General features: G+C 43.5%; 1 protein-coding gene across 1 annotated transcript in view; it reads left to right on the top strand.

Moving 5' to 3' along the window:
- Nucleotides 1-22,258, top strand: part of IL20RB (interleukin 20 receptor subunit beta) — a 36,174-nt gene extending 13,916 nt beyond the window's left edge. The window contains exons 2-7 of the mRNA XM_081071822.1: nt 5,326-5,452; nt 7,037-7,227; nt 11,113-11,237; nt 13,614-13,764; nt 17,116-17,258; nt 20,023-22,258. Coding sequence (XP_080927948.1) covers nt 5,326-5,452; nt 7,037-7,227; nt 11,113-11,237; nt 13,614-13,764; nt 17,116-17,258; nt 20,023-20,109 — 824 coding nt within the window. The 3' untranslated portion in view covers nt 20,110-22,258. The remainder of the gene's footprint in view (nt 1-5,325; nt 5,453-7,036; nt 7,228-11,112; nt 11,238-13,613; nt 13,765-17,115; nt 17,259-20,022) is intronic.
- Nucleotides 22,259-23,411: the final 1,153 nt, after the last annotated feature.

Raw genomic sequence — 23,411 nt, 5'->3', positions numbered from 1 at the left:
GTTCTGTTTCCTTCTTTGATTCGAGGATCTATTTCTTTCCATAGGTTTTGGAAGTTCTTCTTGACTATTTGTTTGACTAGGCTCTCTGTGCCCTTCTCCCTCTCTTCTCCTTCTGGTATACCCTTTATTCTTATAGTGCTATTTCTGATGGAGTCAGATAGTTCTTGTAGAGTTCTTAATTTTTTAAAACTCTCAAGTGTCTCTCTTCTCCCATCTGTGTCATTTCCAGATTTCTGTCTTCAATATCACTAATTCTTTCTTCCATCTGGTTAACTCTATTTCCTAAGCTTACTATTTCAATTTTCATCTCTTTTATTGAGTTCTTCATCTCCAGAATTTCTATTTGGTTCTTTTTAAAAATTTCAATCTCCTTGGTAAAATATTCATTTTGTTTATTGATTTTATTTTGGAGTTCATTAACTACCTATCTGAGTTTTCTTGCCATTTCATTGAGTTTTTTTCAGAACTGCAATCTTGAATTTTCTGTCATTTAAGTCACATATTTCCATGTCTTTAAGTGTACTTTCTGGAGATATTTCATTTTCTTTTTGCTGCCTTGTTACCTTGGTTATTCCTGGTAGTTAATGAGTTATTTCTCTTCCTGGGCATCTATGGGAGTGAATTCTGCAGCAGGTTGACATGAAGAGGTCTTTCTTTTGTTTTCCAGTAGGTAGCACTGGAGCATTTTATTTTCCCTTGCCCTGTTCCAGCTTCTTGTGGTGGTAGATTTCCTGGGGAGGTCGGCATCTCCTCTGTGACCAGGTTGCCTTGGTCTCAGGGCACCACCCCTGTGGGAGGATGTGGTTCTGAGTGGGGGTTCGATGGGGTTCGATAGGGTTCTAAGTCCCTGAAATCCCAGTGCTTCCCCTGCAACTAGATGCATAGCTGTGTGCCTCAGCAGCCCCGGGTGCCCCTGCTGAGAACAGTTGGGAAAGGTGGGGGTGGGGTGGGCTGGGAGAGGTGGCTGGTGTGTTTGTGGCTTTCTTCTCCTCTGAGTAATGGTGACTGCCAGACTACAGCTACCTTGCCTCTACAGCTCCTCCCTTGTCACTGGAATTAGCCGCAGTATGTGTCTGCCGCTCAGGAACAGTCTCCCCAGTTCTCAGGGCTGTGAATATTCTGCTCTTTAATCCAACGCTTCTACAGTTTCTTTCTGGAGCCTGCTGCTAACACTGAGAAGGCATGGGGGAGAGGTGGCCAGGCTCTGTGGCTTTGTTTTCTGCCTGGCAGTGAAGCCTGTTAGACTGTAGTCATCGCATTGTATTCACTGTTCTGTATTTGGTCTTTGCCCCAGGTCTCTGCCTGATCTGTGGGTGGAACTGAACTATACGCTGATCCCTCAGGCAGGATTGCTGGGGCCACAAAGAGAGCACATGCAGTCTCAATTCTCCTCTCTCCTGGGACCAGTGAGCTCCGGGCTGCATTTCATGGTCCCATCTCTGCACTTCTCCCTTCCCTCCTGTCCTGTTCACCCTGATTCACCCACCTTTAGATATCTCAATGCGCACATCTCTCAGACATATTTGTATGTTGCATAGGCAATCCTTTGTTGAATTATAGCTGTTCAACCTGTAACTTCAAGGGGAGAGTTCAAGGGGTACCCCTCATAACACCATGTGTCTGATGTCCTGTCTTCTCATCTTCTTTATCTGGTCTTTTGCAGAGCAAAAGATTTTAATTTTTATGATGTCCAATTATAAAATTTTCCTTTTATAAATCTTGCTTTCAGTGTCAAGTCTAAGAACTCTTTGCCTAACCCTGAAGCTTTTCTGTTATGTTTTAGAGTTTACATGAAGTCTGTGATCCATTCTGAGTTAATTTTTGCATAATGTAATGTGTGCGGTTAAGCTTGAGGTTCTTTTTTTTTTTTTTTTGCCTGCAGATGTCCAATTGCTATAGTATTATTTGTTGAAAAGGCTATCCTTCCTTCATTGAATTGCTTTAATACCTTTACCAAAAATCAGTTGAGCATGTTGGTATGGTTCTATTTCTGAGATCTCTATTATATTCTATCAGTCTATGTGTCTATTGTTTTGCAGTACTATACAATCTTAATTACTGAAGCAATTACTTAATTACTTCAAATTGGCTAGATTGATTCCTCCCACTTTATTTTTTAAAAATGTTTTAGTTTTTCTAGTTCTGTTGCCTTTTCTTATAAATTTTAGAAAAAGTTTGTCTATGTCTACAAAAAACCTTGCTGAACTTTTGACAGAAATTGTGTTAAGCCTGTATATCAATTTTAGGAGAATTACCCTTTTAATCTTCCAATTCATGAATGCAGTATGTCTCTTCATTTATTTAGATTTTCTTTGATATCTTTCACCAGCATTGTGGAGTTTCCCCCATACAAATCCTATATATGTTTTGTTAGATTTTCACCTATTTCTTTTTTCTTGGAGTGGTTGTAAATAGCGTAGTCAGCCCTTTGTATCCACAGTTTTCTCATCTTTGGATTCAATAAATTGCCAATCAAAAATATTCAAAAACACTATTACATTGTTGCTGATGTGTACTATGTAGTTAGGTCTATGATGGTTGTGCCTCTACTGAACATGTATGTACAGTCTTATTTTTCTTGTCATTTTTACCTAAACAATACAGTATAACAATTATTTATATACATGTACATTGTATTAGATATTATAAATAATCTAGACACGATTTAAAATTTATGGGAGGATGAGCGTAGGCTGTATGCAGATAGTATGCTGTTTTATATAAAGGACTTGAGCATCCGAGGAATTTGGTATCTGGGGGGGGCAAAAAAGGGGCTATTGGAACCAATTCTCCACAGATACCAACAGACGATTGTATTATTATTTTTAGTGGATAAGTGTTCATTGCTAGTATATAGAAATACAATTAATTTTTTATGTTTATCTTGTATCCTGTGAACTTGCTGGACTCACTTATTAGTTTTTGGAGTTTTCTTGTATAGGTTCTTTGGGCTTTTTTACATAGCCATATCATGTCATCTGCAAATAGGGGAAGTTTTACTAATTCCATTCCAATCTGTGTGCTTTTGCTTATTTTGTTTGCCTTATTGCAATTGCTAGAACTTCTAGCACTATGTTGACAAAAAGTGGTGAGAGTGGAAGTCCTTGCCTTATTCCTGATTTTAAGGTGGAAAGCATTCAGTCTTTCACCATTAAGTAAGATGTTAGCTGTAGATTTTTAGTAGATGGTCTTTATCGAGTTGAGATAATTCCCTGCTGTTCCTAAATTGAAGGAAAAAAACACCTTTTTATTATGAATGGGTATTGAATTTTATAAATGCATTTTATGTGTCAATTGATATTATTGTATGATTTTTCTTCTTTAGTTTGTTGATATGGTGGATTAGATTATTGATTTTCAAATGTTGAACCAGCTTTGCATACTTGGAAAAAAATCTCACTTGGTCATGGTGTACAATTCTTTTTATGCATTATTGGATGTGGAATGCTGAAATTTTGTTGACAATTTTTGCATCTAAGTGCTTGAGATATATTGGTCTATAGTTTTTTTTGTTTTGTTTTTTAAAACATATACAACTACCTTTGTCTGATTTTGGTATCAGAGTAATACTGGCCTCATAACATAAGTTGGAAAATGTTCTTTCCTCTTTTATTTTTTGGAAAAGATTGTGTAAAATTCCTGTTAATTAAAAAATATATATGTATTTGGTAGCATTCTCCAGTGAAGCCATCTGGGCCTGGAGATTTCATTTTCAGAACTATTAAATTATGAATGATAGCTTTATATAGCTGACTAGAGAAATGTTTTGTATACTTTACCAGAGGAAGGATGTCAGAGAGGACCAGGCCTCACCCTCCTGTGCCACTCCACTGCAGCTGGCTCTTTTCTTTTCATCCTTTTGGTGATTGCAAGTTTAGGGCTGGGGAGGACAGGAAGCTCCCCTTGTGGGTACCCCAGGTGTTTCCTCACAGGGCAGGCCATGGATCCTGGGGGTAGGATGGAGGTATATCACCAGGGTTCTACATTAAAGAAGCAAGGGGAGCAGGTGGGGTGTTCCTGGCAACCCCCATCCCCTTGTGGTCACAGAACATGATAACGAACAAAGGTGTCAGTCTGGAGACAGGCACAGAGATGAAAAGTCCTGGGCGAAGGGCCTAGACCCCCCCAGCCCTCCCACTGTGCTCTCAGATGTTATCACTGCAATTATAACAGCAAAGGGAGGCAGGTGTTGGGCATTAAAAGAATAGCGTTTGACTCGGAAGAGAACGACCATAGCAGAGGGTCCAGATTGCACCCTGGGTTACATACAAGGATGAGCTCCAGGGCTGTCCAAAGTCCTTATGAGTGCAGGTTCATTTTTTTTTTTTATTTAAATTTTTTATTGGGGAACAGTCTGTTTTTCCAGAATCCATAGCTCCAAGTCAAATTGTTGTTTTTAACCTAGTTGTGGAGGGCACAGCTCAGCTCCAAGTCATTGTTTTCAATCTAGTTGTAGAGGGCGCAGCTCACTGGCCCATGTGGGACTCAAACTGGTGACCGTAGTGTTATGAGCACTGAGCTCTAACCAACTGAGCCAATCAGCTGCTCCCACAGGTTCATTTTTCCAGGCCTCTTCTGTGTGTGAACTGTAGACCCACTATGTACATGCTCGAGACACACCACATACACCTGTATGAGTAGACGCTTGTGTCCCAGGCTGGCTTAGGGGCCTGCAGTCTGTCTGGGGCAGAATCTCCCAGCTATCTCAGTGCTTTTTTGGATTGGACACCCTCCACAGCCTGCACCTCCCAACTGTCAGCTGTTGCCCCATTTGGCCTTGTTGGGGGATGCGAAGGGATGTGCTTTAGATGACAGTTGCAGGAGAGGGAGGTGATGAGAGGCTGGCAGGAGCCTGTATGCATGTGTCAAGTAGCGATGGGAGGCTCAGGTTTATGAAACTTGCATAAGGTCACATAGTAAGTGGCAGAGACAAGGCATCTAGGTTGATCTGACATAAGAGTTGTAAACAATGTGCCTCAGTTTTGTCATTTATACAGTGGACAAACTAATAGTCCTTAACTCCCAGTATGGTCATGAGGATTAAATGAGATAATCATGTAACAACCTAACATGTGGTCTAGATAGAACATGGTAAGTGCTCGACAATATTAGCCATTTTTAATATTAATATTAATATGCCATTTTATCACCAAAGGTAGAATTAAAATGATGATAGGAAAAATTTAGCATTATCACAAGTATAATAAATTAGAGGTGTTTCTGGTTCATAAATATGTGAAGCCTTTCATTACAAACTAATTTAAAGCTGTGGCATTGCCCCTACATGAGCCCACCTGTCAGCCTGTCTATCTGCCTTGATCCCAGATGGAGTTGCTGTTCTGCCTGCCCCTCAGAACCTCTCTGTACAATCAACCAACATGAAGCATCTCTTGATGTGGAGCCCAGTGATTGTGCCTGGAGAAGTAATACACTATTCTGTTGAGTACCAAGGGTGAGTTTGTTTGGTTGTATTTTTTCTGCCTTAATCAGTAGTTGATTGCTGGAGGGACAGCCCTTATTTCAAAGCTGAAGGAGGCTTTTTGAGCCCAGGGGTAGATTAGCTCTAGTGACCTGCCTTCTCTGTCTGAATGAGCACTGGGAGAAGTGAAGAAGCAAGAGATATTGTCCTGAGGATTTTACAGTGAACTCTCTGGGAACCCTAATGTGTACAAACATATTATGGTGGAGCTTCTTTTCAACAGTGAGTCCACTTCCTAATGCTGAAGAAAACCTTAAGAAATGAGTTTGACTCTGACTTGAGGTAGATAAGTCGTTGGAGACTCAGATTGTTGGAGGGTGGAGGAGGCCTCAGTTTTCCTGTTTATGAGCTTGTCCCTAGGAGCCAAAATTTTGACCCTAATGGTCAGCTGGCCCTGGCGCCAAGCAGGCTGTTACTCCTCTGCATGTGTTTAGGCCTTTGATCCATTGAAGAGCAATAGGGACAGAGAAGGTGCTCAATATATTTCATTAACAATGAATACAAACTGAGGACCTACATATGTAGACATTCTTCTCCGTGCAGGGTACAGTTGACAAGGTTTCTGGATACAGGGAGCTTACATTTAGAGGAGGAGACACACAGTAAAAAAGTAAAGGAAATTAAAACCTAGGTTTGCATTGTCCAGTGTGGTAGCCACTAGAAATAGATAGCTATTCAAATGTAAATTAAAATTAAATGAAAATGTCTGTTGCCCAGCCACACTAGTCACATTTCAAGTTCCCAATTAGCCACATGGGGCTCTGGCTAGCATATGAACACCAACCACCAATACAGAACATTTCCATCATCCCAGGAAGTTTTATGGGGCAGCACAGCTCTAATTTCAGGTAGTAATCAGTGCTAGGAGGAAGCTAAAAGACTGATGCAATAGAGAGCTGACTCCATGGCTCCCTTTCATTAGGTGGTCAGGGAAGGCCTGTCTGAGGAGGTGATATTTAAGCTCATATCTGAAGGACAGGAGGAGCTAGCCAATGTGAACAGCAGGGGCAGAGCATTTGAGACACAGTGAACAGCTAGTCAGAGGTCCTAAGGTAAAAAGAGCTCAACAAGGACCGGGTGGCAAAAACAGCATGTGTGGGGGTGGAGTGAGAGAGAGGCTCAAGAGTCTTGTAGGCCCTAGGGAAGAGTTTGGATTCCATTCTAAGTGGTTTGGAAGCCACTAAAGATAGAAATGTCATGATTTGTTCAGTGATGAATGGTTTGAAGAATAGCAGGAGTGGAAGCTGGACAATCAGTCAGGAGACCATAGCAATGCAAGGGATGACAGTAGCTGAGACTGGGGTGGTGAACATGGACATGGAGAGATCTGGATACATTGGGGTTCATCCTCGGTTTCCCTTGCCTGGTGACAGAAGGAGTAAGGAAGAATGAATGGCTGGTCATGGAGCGGAGTGGAGGAACTGGAGTGTGGAACAAATGCTTACTTGTATTTTGCTGACTCATAAAATGTGAGTGAATGAGGCAGTTACTTGCAACCATCATTGAGCCTGTGCAGCAGGGGCTGTTGTGAGGCTGTGCTTTTCTTTCCGTGGCCAGAGAGTATGAGAGCCTGTACCTGAGCCACATCTGGATCCCTAGCAGCTGGTGCTCATCCACCAAAGATCCTGCGTGTGACATCACTGATGACATCACTGCCACTGTGCCATACAACCTTCGTGTCAGGGCCATCCTGGGTTCACAGACCTCAGCCTGGAGCACCCTGAAGCACCCTTTTAATCGAAACTCAAGTAAGATACTTCTCTCTTTACTCCCCCACCCCCACCAGCCTTCCCTTCAGGAAATAGCTTCTCTGAGACTTTCAGGATTCTTTGCAGCATCAAATTAGTCTTGCAAACCCAGAGAGTACTGTGAACACAAACACTAACCGGTCAAATGAAAAAATTGCCAACTGCTTCCTACATGCCCTATTTCTTGTTTTGCAAGAGGCTTTGGAGTCATTCTTTATCTCGGTCAGGGTCTGCAGGTAGTGGAGACACTGCTATTGAGAACCTGAAAGGAAAGCTGCTCTGGAAGTGGGGAGATGGGTTTAGGACTGCTTCTGTCCACCCTGATAGTGCCTCAATAAATCTTATACTGACTCTCATCTAGTGCCTAGCTAACCCATGTTTGTTGCCTGTAGGAGCAGCTTCTATGGGCAATAGAATCTATACATTTAACAAGCCACCAGGAACAATTGCTCTTCCAAGGCCACTGGGAAATAACTTTTCTATAGTAATAGTACCTAAAAAATGATTGAGAAAGACGTAAGGGAAGAATACAGATAGGTGGCCTAATATGGCAGAGCACAAGCAATGGCCAATGTAAAAAGGATGTGTTTATTTGGGAACAGCAGGAGCAAGGACTGACTGAATGGCCAGGGGGTCAGGAAGCAGCTGGTCACATGTAAAGCGCTTTCACATGAAGCTTGATCAACTCAGTAGAGGAAAGACATGGAAGAAGAGAGGCTCTAGGCCAGGTGTGTCTTACAGAACAATCACTCTGGCAGCTGTGTGGAAAGGAACAAGCCCGCAGGACAGGGGAAGAGTGAGGAGGTGGTTGTAACATGCCAGCTAAACCAAGATGGGTCCTGCTCCCAGGAGTGGGGCAGGAGATAGGGAGGAGATGACAAATTTGAGACATGGCTGAATTGGGACAGAGCTTAAGGATGAGTTATTGAGAGAGGGAGTTGGGGGAGACAACAATGGTGTCCAGCTTCCAACTGCGATTGTGAGAATGTCATTCAAGGCAGAGAACCCAGGAGGGATGACAGTTCTTAAGGAATAGGAAAGATTCCTGGCTTTGGGCTCTTTGAGACTGAGATTCCTACAAGATATCATGCCAAGATGTCTGATAGGCAGCTGGAAATCAGGCCCTGGGCTCAGACAGGTCAAGGCCAGACACACAACATAAAGTCAGTAGCTAAAGGCTTGGGAGCACATGTGATTATCCAGGTACAAGATATGAGGACAAAGAGAACAGGATCCTGGGGGGAAACCTCAGGGTTTAAAAAGCAGAGGGAAGGAAGGGCACTAGTAGGTGGCTCGGCAGGTAGAGGGTCATGGATAGGAGCACAGAAGAGCTGCTGTAGGCCTGAAGGAGGTCCCTAAATGGTTTCTTGAGAAAGTGGCTTCATGGAACAGTGGGGATGGTGGTTAGGCTGCCAGGTGGAGGGTTGAGTGGAGGTGGGAAGGAGCAAGGCAGCTCCTGCTCTGAGACAGGTGTGGGTGACAATCTGACCTATTTTCTTGATGTGGCAGAAGATCCTCTGCTGTGAATGAAGACAACGGAAGGTTAGGCGCAGCATCAACAGTAATGGGATGAGTCAAAGGTTACTGAGGAGTGTATGAACCCAAGCTAGAAGAGGCTGAGGCAGGCGAAGATAAATTCGAAGGGGAAGTTGGCCCTCTAGAGTCAGACAGATGTGGTTAATTTCCAGCTCAGCCATCGATAGCTGGGTCCCTGACTCCTCATTTGTAAGAAGGGCGACAGTTTGCCTCACGCCGTAGTTGCAGGGACCACAGAAGATGAAATGTTTAAGTGCTCAGTGCTGTGCTAACCTATCATAGCACTCTGCTATTGAGAACAGGTGGGACCATTGGAGTGCGAAACCAATGGGAATTTCAGAATGTGGGCTGTTTTGCCCAGGCACTGGGAGGTTACAGTGGAAGCAGTGGGATCCCAGTGCCAGGCACTGGGGGAGGCTGAAGGGCACTGGATGGTGGTGCAGCTCTGCCTCTGCCTGCAGTGCCCAGTAGCACCCAGCACCACCTTCCTCTGGCTGCTGGGAGCACGAGGCTCCAACCAAGACTATGGCTGGGGGCTGGCAGCTGTTGTTGGAAAGGAAGGCATGGGTCAGAGGAAGATAAGAAAGCGCCTCCAAAACTATGCGAGTGAGGTGTACAGTAACAACTTGTGCTTGAGAAAGCCGATGTAAACAGGAAAATGTCTTGCTGCAGGAGGAGCTGAGGAACAGGAGTGTCTGTACCTACACCGGAAAGTGGAAGATGCAGGCCGGTGTGACCCCTGTACAGGTGGAGTTAGCTACAGAGCTGGGGTGGAATTGTGACTGTTAAGGGCATTAAGTCTGTTCTATGAAAAAGGCCACCTTGACTCTCCCCAAACATATGAAAAGTCTAGTTTTAAGGCTATCCTGAAAAAGATCTCCTACTCTTACACGGAAGACTTTTTGAAAGCAGAGCTTAACTTCGAGTGTACATTCAAGTCACAGGGGATCTTTAGAACTACTTACATCTGGGGCCCATCCCCAGGGTTTGATTTAAATGATCTAAATGAGCATTATGATTTAAATGAGCATTTAAATGATTTAAATGAGCATTCTGTTCATGGGGAGTTTAAAATTCTCTCCAGGTTATTCTCATGCAGAGCCAGAATTGAAACCCACTAGTACAGAGGCTAAACACCCCACACAGCAGTCTAGAAGATTGGAAAAGACATGGGCTCAAATTCTGGCCATTAACTGTGTAACTTTGGGCAAGTCACTTAACCTCTCTGAGGCTCCATCATCTACACAACAGGAATAGTATTTAATTTCTTAAGCTTGTCCGCTGGATTAAATGAGTACGCAGAGTGCATAGCACAAAGGTTCCTGCCCCAACACTGTCAAAATATTCTCTGAATTGAAATGACTTTAGGCCATTTTTTCTAATTCTATTCTCAATAAAGATGGAGATCAGAGGATCCAATTCTAATAATGTTTGACCTAAAACTGGAAGAGTCAAACATCTCCCTTCCTTCTGGAGATGTTTCAGAGGTAGTTCTAGTGGTGTTCTGTGCTTACATGAAGACTCTGAAGTGGGTATGTTTTGCACAGTTGGTCCCTGACTTTCTAAGTCCTTCTGTCCTCTCCAGGCAGCTCCTCAAATGCCAGGAAATGCTTTGCTGTCAGCAAACTCCCTACAGGAACCGACTTTCTTTGAGTGTCCACTGACCCTAATGCAGGTGGGGGAGGGATTTAGCCCAGAACACACTCCATTCTACTTCCCAAGCCAAGGCCAACAATCAGGGTGGCCCTTCTGGTCCTGCAGTGTCTGGATCTGAGAGGCAAGCATGAATCTATCACCACTAGCCAGGGACTAGAGACTGCCTGTGTGGGCCCTTCTGCTCTTGGTCTGCTGATGGGAAAGTATCCATGAGGCTGCTGGCCAACCTATTTGGGATCCAGCAATGTGAAAGACAGTGTTTATGCTTATGCTGTAATTTCCAGAGTTGATTATTGGAATTTGTAAAACCCTGATTTTCCAACATCCCCCATTAAGGATATGAGATGAAGAATCCGGCCGAGAATAGAATGGCTAAACCATCCACAGGCTGTTGATTTGCTAATGTTTTGAAAATTAGCAGCAGCTAGTACATATCACTAATCCATATGAATTGTATTTAAGTCTTTGTAGTTTTTTTTAAATTTTATTTGCTCACCATTCAAAAAGCATTTACTGAGCTCCTGCTGAGTACAGGACAGTATTAGTATCCATGCTTTTGCTGTGAAGCTACATCCACCCCTTCCCTTCCTACAAGCCTGGCATGTTTCCACTGATGATTTGTTCATGGTCTCCTAGGACAGAAATCAGTCCTTTCTGGGGCTGGCTTTGATTTTCCTCTTGTCTTGCCAACAGCCATCCTAACCCCACCTGGAATGGAGGTCATCAAAGATGGATTCCACCTGGTTATTAACCTGGAAGACCTGGGGCCCCAGTTTGAGTTCCTTGTGGTTTACTGGAGGAGGGAGCCTGGTGCCAAGGTGAGATTTCTGAATGTGGTGTTTGAGTCAGGCTTTGGGGAAGGTGTCACAGACCCCTGAGAAGTGGGTGTGAAAAGCTAGCCCCTGCAGTGCTCACTGACTGGGGTGGCCTGAGGATGAGCAGGCCTTAGTGAAGTGTGGGAAAGGCTGACAATCCCAGTAGGCTCCTCTTCAAAGAACTACCTAGGTCCAAACCAGGCCTTGGCTGGGAACCTTCTCAGGCCAGATTTGCTGAAGCATGGGGGCTGACTCCTTGCTCTAAACTCTAACATAGTTGGATTCACAATACTTTTTCAATGCATTTCTTCTTCTTCATCAGCTTGTCTTCTCAGCCATTCTCTCTGGTATGTTGAGGGACAGCAGACCAGGGTGTTCCAGATCAACTGGATGATTTTAAAAGAGGCTGGCACAGGCCTCTTGAGGGTGTGTATCTGGGCAGGGTGCAGAAGTCAGGGCAGAGAGCCAGCAGCTGGCTTATGGATAAACCTGTTTAATTATAAGCCGGTGGGTCACCCAGAATGCCTAGATGGAGCACTGCCCCTCCCTGTGGGATGGTTGCTGTAGGCTGGGGGCGTGGGAGGTCAGGCCTCCCAGAAAGAATGGTCAAACAGCAGCAGTCATAGCAGAACAAGGAGTGGAGCTTGAGCAGGAGCTAGGGGATAGTCAGACTGTGCAAGCCCTATGCAAGCTGCTATGGTGACAATGCCCACTGCAGTCAGCACACAAAAACATAGACTTTATCACGAGGATTTATATGGTACGATAAGGGGGTCTCACAGAACTATGACCAGAGCTGACCCAGAGCCAGGCTGTAGCACAGCTTCCCTTACCCAGGGACCCTCGCGTGTGGAATCCTTGCTTCCCTCTGGTGGGTGCTCTCTATTGCACTCTTTCTGTGACCGTCTCCCCAGCTTACTCTGAAGCGGCTCTGATTCCTCATCGCTTCTTGCTACACATTCCTGTGGCTGTGCGTCACCAACTCCTCAAGCTCCCCTCACTGTGTCCTCTTCCCTTTGTCCCTACTTCTAGCTCCAGGTATTCAGGTAGCCAAGACCAATTCCCAGGAGAGGAAATCTGATTGGTCCTGCTTATTTTATCAGGCCAAGTTTAGGGGTCACATGTTGCTAGCTAGCCTCTGATGGACCCTTTGCAGGTTAGGGGCACCCCTGACCTCACAGTGATGTCTGGGGGGCAGGGCACATGCCCCAGTACCCATGCAACAGTGGCTGTAGGTTGGGTAGCTTCCCCTGAAAGGCGATATGGGTAGGTGGAACGGACATTAACGATAGTTTCCAGTATTTATTCCTGCTGGGTCAGGGCTCAGTGGTAGGACATGGCATTGCCAGCCAGGCAGATGGAGTGGTATGGGGAACAGGTCAGGGCCTGGGCAGGAGGGAGCATGCAACTCCCTTAGATTCTTTGGGATGGAGCCCACTCCCTACCGTTGGAAACTGGGAGGGCCAGTGCTGCTAGAGGAGGATATACCGAGTCATCTGAGCTTGGCCCAGACAAGCCTCCACAGGTTCAGATGTGGAGCACTGGCTTCAGCGGGTGGGTATACTGTGTTTCCCCGAAAATAAGACCTAGCTGGACCATCAACTCTAATGCATCTTTTGGAGCAAAAATTAATATAAGACCTGGTCTTATTTTACTATGATATAAGACCGGGTCTTACTATAATATAATATAATGTAATGTAATGTAATGTAATATAATATAATATAATATAATATAATATAATATAATATAATATAATATAATATAATATAATATCTGGTCTTATATTAATTTTTGCTCCAAAAGATGCATTAGAGCCGATTGTCTGGCTAGGTCTTACTTTTGGGGAGGAATGCATAAATGGATAAACAGATGGGTGGATGGATGGCTGTTTGAAGAGGCACTCCCACTAGTTCCATTGTTCCTGGGTACTGCCTCCTGCTCCCGCTAGCAGCAGTGGCCATGCCAGACCCCTGGCTCAGTCATATTTCCGACCTTCAGGTTTTTGCCCACATGTTATCCTATAAGAGAAGTCTTCCTAAGCCATTCTGTTTAGTACCTCCTTATTGCTCTACCCTTTTGCCCTGCTTCATTTTTCTTATTTCCCCCTGACAAATGTTATATATTGTCTCTCTTCCCCCATGTAAGTTCCATGAGAGCAGGGACTTTGTTTTGTTCAATGCTATGTTCCAGGGCTTACAACACTGCTCGGCACATAATAGGTGCTTACTAAATAAACAAATATAAATGAATGAATGAGAAGGAACATTCTGTATGCATCCTGGAAAGGAAGTATCTGTAGCTTTCCTTCCCTGGCTCTTCTCTTCCTTTCCTGTCTTGTTTCCTTCAACGTGTTAACTGTTTTCTGGTCTCCTAAAGGAGCACGTCAAAACTGTAAGGAGCGGGGGCATTCCAGTGCACCTGGAAACCATGGAGTCAGGCGCTGTGTACTGTGTGAAAGCCCAGACGTTCGTGAAGGTCATTGGGAGGCAGAGTGCCTTCAGCCAGGCAGAATGTGTCAAGGTGCAAGGTAAGGACGGCCTGTCTGTTCCCTGGAGTCCTGCACAGGTGACAGCCGCTCCTGGTGGACACTCGGCCGCCTGTTGGGTCCTTCAGTTCTGAGTCTCCCCTTGGTTTCACTGACCTGCCGCCCCCGCCCCCCCCCCCCCCCCCGCCCCCAAATCCCCAGGCTTGATGAGTTCCTGTAGTGAAAAGTGTGCTTTACTCTAATTCCCCTAGAGGTGAGAGAGTCCACCTGGGGGCTGGGTGGGGGTCACTTGAGCAGTTACTGGGACACTTTCCCCCTGAAAGCTCCCTAGGCCTGAGGTCAGATGTCACAAGGCTGGTTTACCAGGTGGATCTGCCTGTGAATCAGTTGGGTTGCGGGGGAAGCAGCTGGGGGCTTGAGATTCAGACTTTATGAGGAGGCAGCCCGTTGTATATCACAGCTGCTTTCAGCTAGAAGGGACTTTATGGGAAGCCTATAGACTCCTCTTGTTTGACTTAATATTTTTCCCTTGAATTTTTTATGGTCTAAAACTCCACAATGTTTAAAAAACCTTTAAAGAGAAACAAAAGAAAACACACATCCCATAATTCTGTCACTCAAATATTACTAGTGACATTTTTGTGTATAACTTTTTAGCCTTCTAAAAAAGTAATTACAATTTTGAATATTTAGTATATTCGTAAGGTTCAAAAAATGATAAGATACATGTAGAAACTCTCCTTTCTACTCATCTTTTCCATCCTTATAATTCCTATGCCCCCATAGGTAATATATCCTAAAGACGTTTAAAAGCATATAAAGTAAATGAGAATATATTTATATATATATATTTCCCTTCTTTTTCGCACAAATAATAGCATACTCTATGCACTGTTCTGAATCTTGTCTTTTTTCCTTTACATGTCTTGTAGATTTTTCCATATCTATAAAGGACTTCCTCATTCTTTTTACAGTTACATAGTATTCCATTGTTTGCGTATATAACTACTTTAGCCCCTATTTATGGGCATTTAGTTTTCCCCCCAGTATTTTGCTATTACAGACAATACTTTAATTAGTTTCTTTATACATAGATCATTTTGCTAGTATAGTTGAAGGTTACATTGCTGGAAGTAGAGTTGCTTGGTCAGAGGTGCACACATTTGAATTTTGACTACTGATCCCAGATTGCCCTCCAAAGGGGTATTATCCTCCTGTCATTGCCCATGTGTAGACACATGTTGTAGTCATATTGAACATATGCTTTGCACCTGCTTTTTCACAAGTGTCCATAAACATTTCCCATGTAGATTTTCTGATTACCATTTTATACTACTTGTTAAAACCATAGAAGTCAAGCTTGTTAAAAAATTCAAACAGAGAAGTATAGTAAAATGTACATGTTGTGCCCTCAGGAGGTTTGTTTTGGTGAGCTTGGCATTTACTCTTCCAGGCGTTGTGTAATACCAGCCAGTACTCCCTGGCCCAAAGTTCTGTAACTTGCTTGTCTTCACTTACTAGTACACTGGCACCGTTTTTCCTGTCAGTGCACATGGATCTACCTCATTTTTTTTTTGGTTAGTTTCAGGTATACAAAATAGTGTGATAGTTAGACATTTATACCGCTCACAAAGTGATAACCCCCTCTCCCAGTCTGCTGCCCCTCTGACATCGTATACAGCTGTTACAGTTCCACTGACTCTATTCCCTGTGCTGTGCTCCACATCCCGTGACTACGGTATATGTATATTTAATTATAGTTGGCACTCAATATTATTCAGCTTCAGCTTCAGGTGTACAGACACTCATTAGAAAAAATATATGCACCCCTGTGTTTATTGCAATGCTATTCACAATAGCGAAGACACGGAAACAACCGAAATGCCCATCGGTAGATGACTGGATTAAAAAACTGTGGATCTACCTCATTTTTAAAGAAGACGCATAATAAGCCAATATATAGATGTGCCAAAATATATGTAATTATACCCTATTAATAGGTATATTCTGTGCTTTCCAGTGTTTTGCCTCTACAAACCATACTGCAGTGAACAAGCTTGCATATATCCTAATTGTCATTTTAATAGCTAAATTCCTAACCTACCAGGCTGATGTCCCAAAATAAATTAAATCATCCCCTATTGGGGGTATTTAGGTCATTTCCATTTGCTTTTGAAGATGATGTTCTCTGATGGATTCATTCATTCAATGAGTATTTATTGAGCATTGGCTATGTGCTGAGTTCTGGTTCCCTGCTCTCATGGAGCTTACCTTCTAGTTGGAGAGACAGGCTCCAGACAAATAAATGAAGGAGACAGTTTCCCTTGATGGTATGTGCTGTAAAGACAAGGCAAAGAGCATGCCCGGAGATGGTGGGAGGTGTAGGTATGCCACTTTGGGCAGAGAGGATCACTGATTGTGAGGCTGTTCCTCTAAGTCCAGATGTTGCTATAAACTGCTTTTGGCATATAATTGTTTCCTTTCTTGGAGCTATTTTTTTTTTTTTTTTTTTTTGGAATCCACTCACAGGAGGAGATGAAAGGGTATGAACACTTGTATATCTCCTGATATGTACTGCCAAAATATCTTCCAAAAGCATGGAAACAAAGTGTGGTGTCCCCAGACACATATGTGAGACCACCTGCTTCTCTGCCGCCTCACTGGCTGTGCCACCCTTCACGTCTCGGGTAAGCCCAGAGGGGCTAACTGAGTTGCTGAAAGGTTACATCGAACAGAGTGATGAGAAAAATAACCCATCCTCTCTCTGCACCTTCAGATGCTCCTAGCTGGTACTTCCTCATCCATTTACTTAGTAGAATGACCATAGGCTTTGGAGCCAGCCCAACCGGTGTGACCTGGGCCAAGTCACTTCACCATCGCAGGGGCTTGATATATCATAGTTATTATGTGGCTGTTTTCTCAACGCAGTATTTTTCTCCATAATGTGAATCTGTGCCAAAAGCAAATTGTGAAACACACTTTGTTTTCAGTTACCGCCCAGCTCCCTTCTGTGCTGTTCTCTTTTGGCACTTTCCCCTTATCCTGCCCGGGGCCTGGCACTCTGCCTTCCTCCTGGCAGTGGCGCCAAGGTACGTGCTAACACAGCCACAGTTAGTGGTGTAACCATTGATGCTCCTCCCTTTCCCTTCCCAAGAAAAAGATTTGAATCTTCCCTGGAGCTTTCTGGAAACCAAGACTTAATCTGGATTGTAGAAAAAATGGTTGTACTGGTGGTGATTTTAGTCACTAGGGCATACATCAAATCTCAGGATGTTGGCATCTGCCGTGTTGGCTAATGTGCTGAGCCAACTCCAGGAGAGTGAGGGAGGCCCAGGCTTGGAGATTTCTTCTTCACTGCATCTCCTAAGCCTGTTCCTGTCTTTCCATTCCCAGGAGAGACCCTCCCTCTGGCGCTGGCCCTGTTTGCATTTGTTGGCTTCATGCTGATACTTGTGGTTGTGCCGCTCTCCATCTGGAAGATGGGCCAGCTGCTCCGCTACTCCTGCTGCCCTGGGGTGGTACTCCCCAACACTTTGGTAAGACTTCTTTCCTTTCAGCATGACACTGACCAGATGTAGTCTGGGCTTTAGTTGGACATGGGCACACATTTCCTGGGTTGACAAGCATTTACGCAAAGAGGGAAAGAGCGGAGAAGAGCACAACAGGATTTCTCTTCTAATGAGAGGGGCTGAGAGACCTCCCTTTTCCAAGGAGTGGGGACCTTCCTTAGTCCTATAAGGCCACTGTTGCCTGCCCCCAGGACCTGGCAGGCCAAGAGAGCAGTTGTGTTGCACAGACCAGGGTGCTCGACATTTTAGGAGTCATGCAGAGTCTTACTCTCCTGGACTGGCCTGCCAAGCATTCGTGGCCCCTTCCCATGATTATAACAGCAGCTACGTCCAGTAACTTGCTCTGACACAACTATTCAATTCACATGCCCAGGAGCCTCACTGGTTCTCAGGGAGAAGTGCATGTGTGTGAATGTGGGCAGGGGACAATCGGAACCTGTCCACGGACTACCCACGGTTAGGTTACCCCCTGTTTTCTCAGCTCCCTGCAAGCCTAGGGCTCACATCTTATTTCTGAGGACACTGGACCACAGGTCTGAAGCTTTCCTGTGGGGATAGGTCCTATGTATTCATGCCAGGGTGGGGGAGAAGGAAAAGCAGGCCTCCAGCAGTTTTCCCCATGTTCCATCTGGCTGCCTCCAGTACTGTAAGCCACCCCCCCAACGCACAAAGCAGCACAAAAACAAAACAAAATAACAACAATGAAAACAAAGCCATCCTTGTTCCCGTAGGGATTTCTCACAGTTCTCTCCTGGGAGGAGGGAGTTAGCAGTCAGCTTCTCAGAAGCAACTAGACCTGGACTTTGGAGAATGTCTTTCCATTCAAGTCAATATCACCAAGTCTAAATATAGTCTAAAGCAGAAATATATATGCAACAAAAATTATATTAAGACTGCTCAGTGTACATTCTCTATTTTTAAAATACAATTTCTTTTTCTTGTCTTTCATCCATAATTGCTTCATGGAGATGGAGACTTTGGTGCTAAAGAGTCTTCCTTTCCTTTCCATGACTCACTTTATTCTTTCTCGCTGTCACATTCCACTGTAATGTGGGTAGCCAGCATAAAGATGGCCCCAAGTCAGGCATTCGTCAATGGACCATCTCAAGTATGATTTTGTGTGCTTCATAGAAAGTAGAATTTGTGAGCTCAGATGCCTCTGGGGTCCAGAATGGAACAACAACAACAAAAAAGTGTGCAGTGCCACGAATGTAATTCAGTGGGAATAGATGGTGGGGACCAGGGCGAACATATTCTAGTTAAAGAAGGCATCTGCCTGTCAGTTCCAGGAGGTTGCTGCCAAGAGGGAATGCATGTGAGCCTGTGCTACCAGACCTTCAACTTTTAAATGAGAAACCAAAAAATCCAGACTTCCATGGGAAATCTCCTGATTTTTAAATGTTGAAAACAAATTCAGACTAAAATATATATATCAGCTGAACCTTGCTGGAAAGCTTGTTCTAAACTAGGGGACAACAGTTTTGCACCTTCTGAACTTCTGAAATTATGCTGTTTTACATTAATCTTCTAGGACTGTATTGTCCAATGCAGTAGGCATTAACCATTGGTGACTGTTGGGAACTTGAAATGTGGCTAGTGCCAATTCAGATGTGCTGTAAATATAAAATACACAATGGATTTGGAAGACTCAGTACCAAAAAAGAAAGTAAAATATTTTATTAATATTTTATATTGATTACAGCTTGAAATATTTATTTTTTAATAAAATATATTATTAAAATTAATTTTACCTGTTTCTTTTTACTTTTTAGAATGTGCTACTAGAGAATTTTAAATCGTATATGTAGCTCATATTATATTTCTATTGGACAGCACTGCTACAGAATTAAAAACAATAATCAAGCATCACCATTGCAGATTTAGGTAGCCAGTGTCCTGGGAATCTGACTGGACCAGTAACAGTGAATTGGTGGTGGGTTCCACAGACACCCCCACTCAGTGAGCCCCACTTGTACAGTGTCCTTTCCCATTATTTGCCTGAGAACACTAAGGGTGAGACCCCGAAGCTCCCTCTTTACAAACAAGGATTAAGGGCAACTGATTCAATGAAGCTGATGTCTCCTGGGGACTGAGGTGGAGGAAACCATTATATCTATTAATCTGTGCATATTATGTGTCACTCTTCAGAGTGATGATGGGAAGGGTCATGGGAGATAACTGAAGAAGAGCCTATTGGTGGAGGTGAGCAGGCTAACAATGGTTGGAGGGGGGTATCCCTCTAAAAAGTCGGTACCAGCATTTTTACAACCAGTTATGATTAGGTATTGGTGTCACTGGGAGAAGATGTCAAGAACATAAAATATGAGTAGCGAAGGGACTTGTGTTTCTGAAGCGCCATCTCTGGACTGGGCACCCTGCTAGGTGCTGTACGTAGAGCATCTAAGACCAGGTCATTATTCTCAGAGCTCTCCGCTGGAAGAATGTTACATTTTGTGACCAAAATTACATTCTGGGCTTTTGTGGGGCAGAGTCCCACAGAGAGGAGCATTGACAAAGCAGAGTCCCAACAGATCATCTGCTCAGTGAACTGGGAGTTGACCTCAGTAAGTATTGGAAGCCTCTGATCTAGGAGTTACAATTGCTTTGGGCTTTTTTTGCTGCTTGAAAATTAATTAATCAAGTAATTGGGACTTTTGTGATAATCTCTACAACTACTACTACTTTACTACTACTATTCATCTAATGAATATTAATGAAACTTATTTTTCAGAAAATCACCAATTCACCCCAGAAGTTAACCAGCTGCAGAAAGGAAGAAATGGAAGTCTGTACCATGAGCATGCTGTCTTCTGAGTAACTCTTCAGGCCTGGATCTAGCAGGAGTAAGGAAGAGCCCAGCTGAAGCTGAGAAACCTGGTCTGCATGACACAGGAGCCACGAGGCGAAAGGCTGTGTTCTGCTCTCCTCCATGGACAAAGGACAAGAGAAGTCAGAAGAGCCTGCTGTGCCCATGTGTAGAAGTAACTGTCAGAGGCAGAGTGGTTTGGCAGGCAAAGCACTGAGTGGCGTCAAGAGATGTGCCTCTAGAACTGGGTCTATCTGCTATCCACTAGCTGAATGATGCCAGGGAAAATGATTCTGTCTCTTTGGCCCTCAGTATTCTCATCTATAAAATGGGATTAACAATACAACATCACATATATCTCTCTATTTCTAACTCGATACATCTATCTATCTATCTATCTATCTATCTATCTATCTATCTATCTATCTCCTATCTCCAGTGCTGGCAGAGCTATAGAGAAATTGGTGACACTGTACACTGCGATTGGTTCAGCTTTTCTGAAGAGCAGTATATAAATATATAACAGGAATGATCAGAGACTCTATATACCAGCTGGCTGGGAGATTCCATTTTCCCAGAAGAAAATTTGAAGAGGAAAGAAAGGATGGGTACATTGGCGTTGATTTCATTTCAAGCCAAATGCCTGCACAGGGGTGGATGGCTTAGCCTGCTCTCCAATGACCTGGATGGAGGCCACAGCCCCACTGAAAATGGGACGTGCATGAACACTGTGGATACATGAACTATTATAAAGGGTAAATAGTGTGTGCATACTGAGGACAGCAGCTGAAATGTATGTGTATGATGAGATGACAATGCTGAAAGATGTCAATAATAAGTGTGATGTTTGCTGTATTCCTTTTTCATGTAGAGTTGTTAAAGTATAGAATTAATAATAAAAGGGGTAATCTTGGGTAATCTTTTTGGTTTCTTCCAAGAAAATGGTCTTTGGGGTTCTCGTTATATCAAAAACTATGAGTCCAAGGGGCCCCTGAAGACAACCTTTGGTCAGGAGATGTGGGAAGGGGCAGGGGAAGAGTGGGGGACAGGCTCTGGCCACATGAGAACCCCAACTGAAGCAGCAGGCCAAAGCCTCACGAAGAGTATTTATTAATTTTATAGTTGACCTAAACTGGAAACATATTTTCAGTTTTTAAAAAACGAAAGCCTGTACTACTACACTGATCATCCCTCTCCCTCTTCTGTCTTCCTGGCCTGTCCACCTGGGGGCACTGTCCCTCTGTCACCTGTCCAAGTCCAGCACCCAGAAATGACCAATGACTTCACTCTGCCCGAGTCTCGCACAGTTAGTCCCAGTGTCCATCCATTCTTGCTGGTATAGAGAAAGTTCTCTTGATTATTCCATTATCTTCTCATGTCCTCATGCATTCACTGAGGCCCAATCACCTACCAGACATGAAGCCAGTCCCCAGTAGGAGAGGGGCTGCCACCTCCGTAGCTGGTTATGGCCTCCTCTCTCCTGGAGCACTTATGTCCTGACTCCCCAGGCCTCCTCTCCTCTCCTCTGGGATACTTTCACAGTACAAAGAGGTGTGGTTAATAACTGCAACAGGGCAACAATGAAAACTGACCATGTCTTGCAGTTCTTGCTATTGCTCAACCCAATAGAGTGCCCCTGACTCCATAATGAAGGCCAGCTTTCTTAGTCCAGCGTTCAGGGAACAACTGCCAGGGTCCAATGAACAGAAACTGCTGCTCCAGGAGGCTTGCATTCCAATCAGGGAAAAGAGGAAATAATAAAACTACAAAATATGGGGACAGGGTGAAACAGGTGAAGGCATTAAGAAACACAAATTGATAGTTAATACAGCATGGGGAATATAACCAACAATGTCGTAAAGATCATGTAAGGTGCCAGATGGGCACTGGACTTACCAAGGTGATCACATCATAGACTGTGTAGATGCCTGACCACTGTGCTATACACCCGAAGCTGAAGTAGAATAACACTGAATGTCAACTATAACTAAACATATAGGTATATATAGTCACGGGATGTGGAGTACATCATAGGGAAGACAGTCGATGGTATTGTAACAGCTATATAAGATGTCAGAGGGGTGGTGGCTTGGGGGGTGGGTCATCACTTTATGAGGGATTTAAATGTCTATTATGTTGCTTTGTACTCCTGAAACTAATTAAAAAATACAAACTAAAATAATAAAAGTAGTTGTTATTATTAAGTAAATTATCTAGTATATTGGTAATTTGTAAGTCTTAATAAAAAATGAAAAGGAAGAGCGGAAAATGGGGGTGGAGGTGGGGGCAGGTTGCAGCCTTCTCAAAATGAAAGTGAATGGGAACAAGTAAAGCACAACTGTCTGTCAGACATGTCCTTACATACGCGTATCTACACAGTTTAGGTGATTTTGAGTGACTCTAGAACAAAGTAATTTCACAACAAGTCCTTAGGAATAGAAAGTTTAAAAGAAAAACTTATTCAGTATTAATACTGTTTGAATTGATGGTGTGTATATTTTTGGAGCTATTCTCTTAAGCTGTCAGAACAACTAAATAATTATGTTTATTTTGATAGGAGCCTAAATTTCAAGATTAATGAAAGGGAATGCCAAAATAGTGAAAAATTTGGGTAGGAGCAGAGTACTGTTAGAACGGACTTGAACATATCAATATGAAGTTGTGCCTTTATAAAATGTTAAATTAAAAGGTTTATTTTTGCCCCCCCCCCAAAATGGCCCAGTAGCAATGTTACCTCATAATGTACTCTAATGCCCAGATTTTGGTTTCTAATGCTATTTTTCTTCCAAAAGGAGTTAAGGTTTCTTGGAGCGATACCTGATTCCATGTCTGCTCTGGGGCTAAAGAGTACAAGGCAATCTCCGAACATACACACCTGTTGGGCCAGAAGCAAAGCTTTAAATAATTGGTCAAAATTACACAATGATCAATCTAAAAGGGCTCCCACTGGCCAAAATTGGGACAACGTGAGCATCCAAAGGGAGAATCTTGGCTGACATCAATTGACACAATAAATTTGAAGTCATGAGCCCATTACAATACATAAAAAGAGCAAATGCTAGTACAACAAGTTCTCAAAGAAGGTAAGTAGAATTCATTTCTATTGAGTCTTGTTATGTGATAGTGTTGGGCTTATTGACTCCCTATATCAATGAAGAATACTAGTAAGTGTAAGTTATTTACTGTAAATACACCAGTCAAAAATCCTTTTTCTCTACCAACACCATTCCTTGGCCTAAGCCACGACCCCGTTCCCTCTGAAGGCCTGCAGAGCCTACTCATGGGCTTCTCCACTTGCAATCTTTCCGCACTTG

This window comes from Rhinolophus hipposideros, assembly GCF_964194185.1.
Source record: "Rhinolophus hipposideros genome assembly, chromosome: 14".
Lineage (NCBI taxonomy): Eukaryota > Metazoa > Chordata > Mammalia > Chiroptera > Rhinolophidae > Rhinolophus > Rhinolophus hipposideros.
This window is presented reverse-complemented; position numbering and strand designations above follow the sequence as displayed.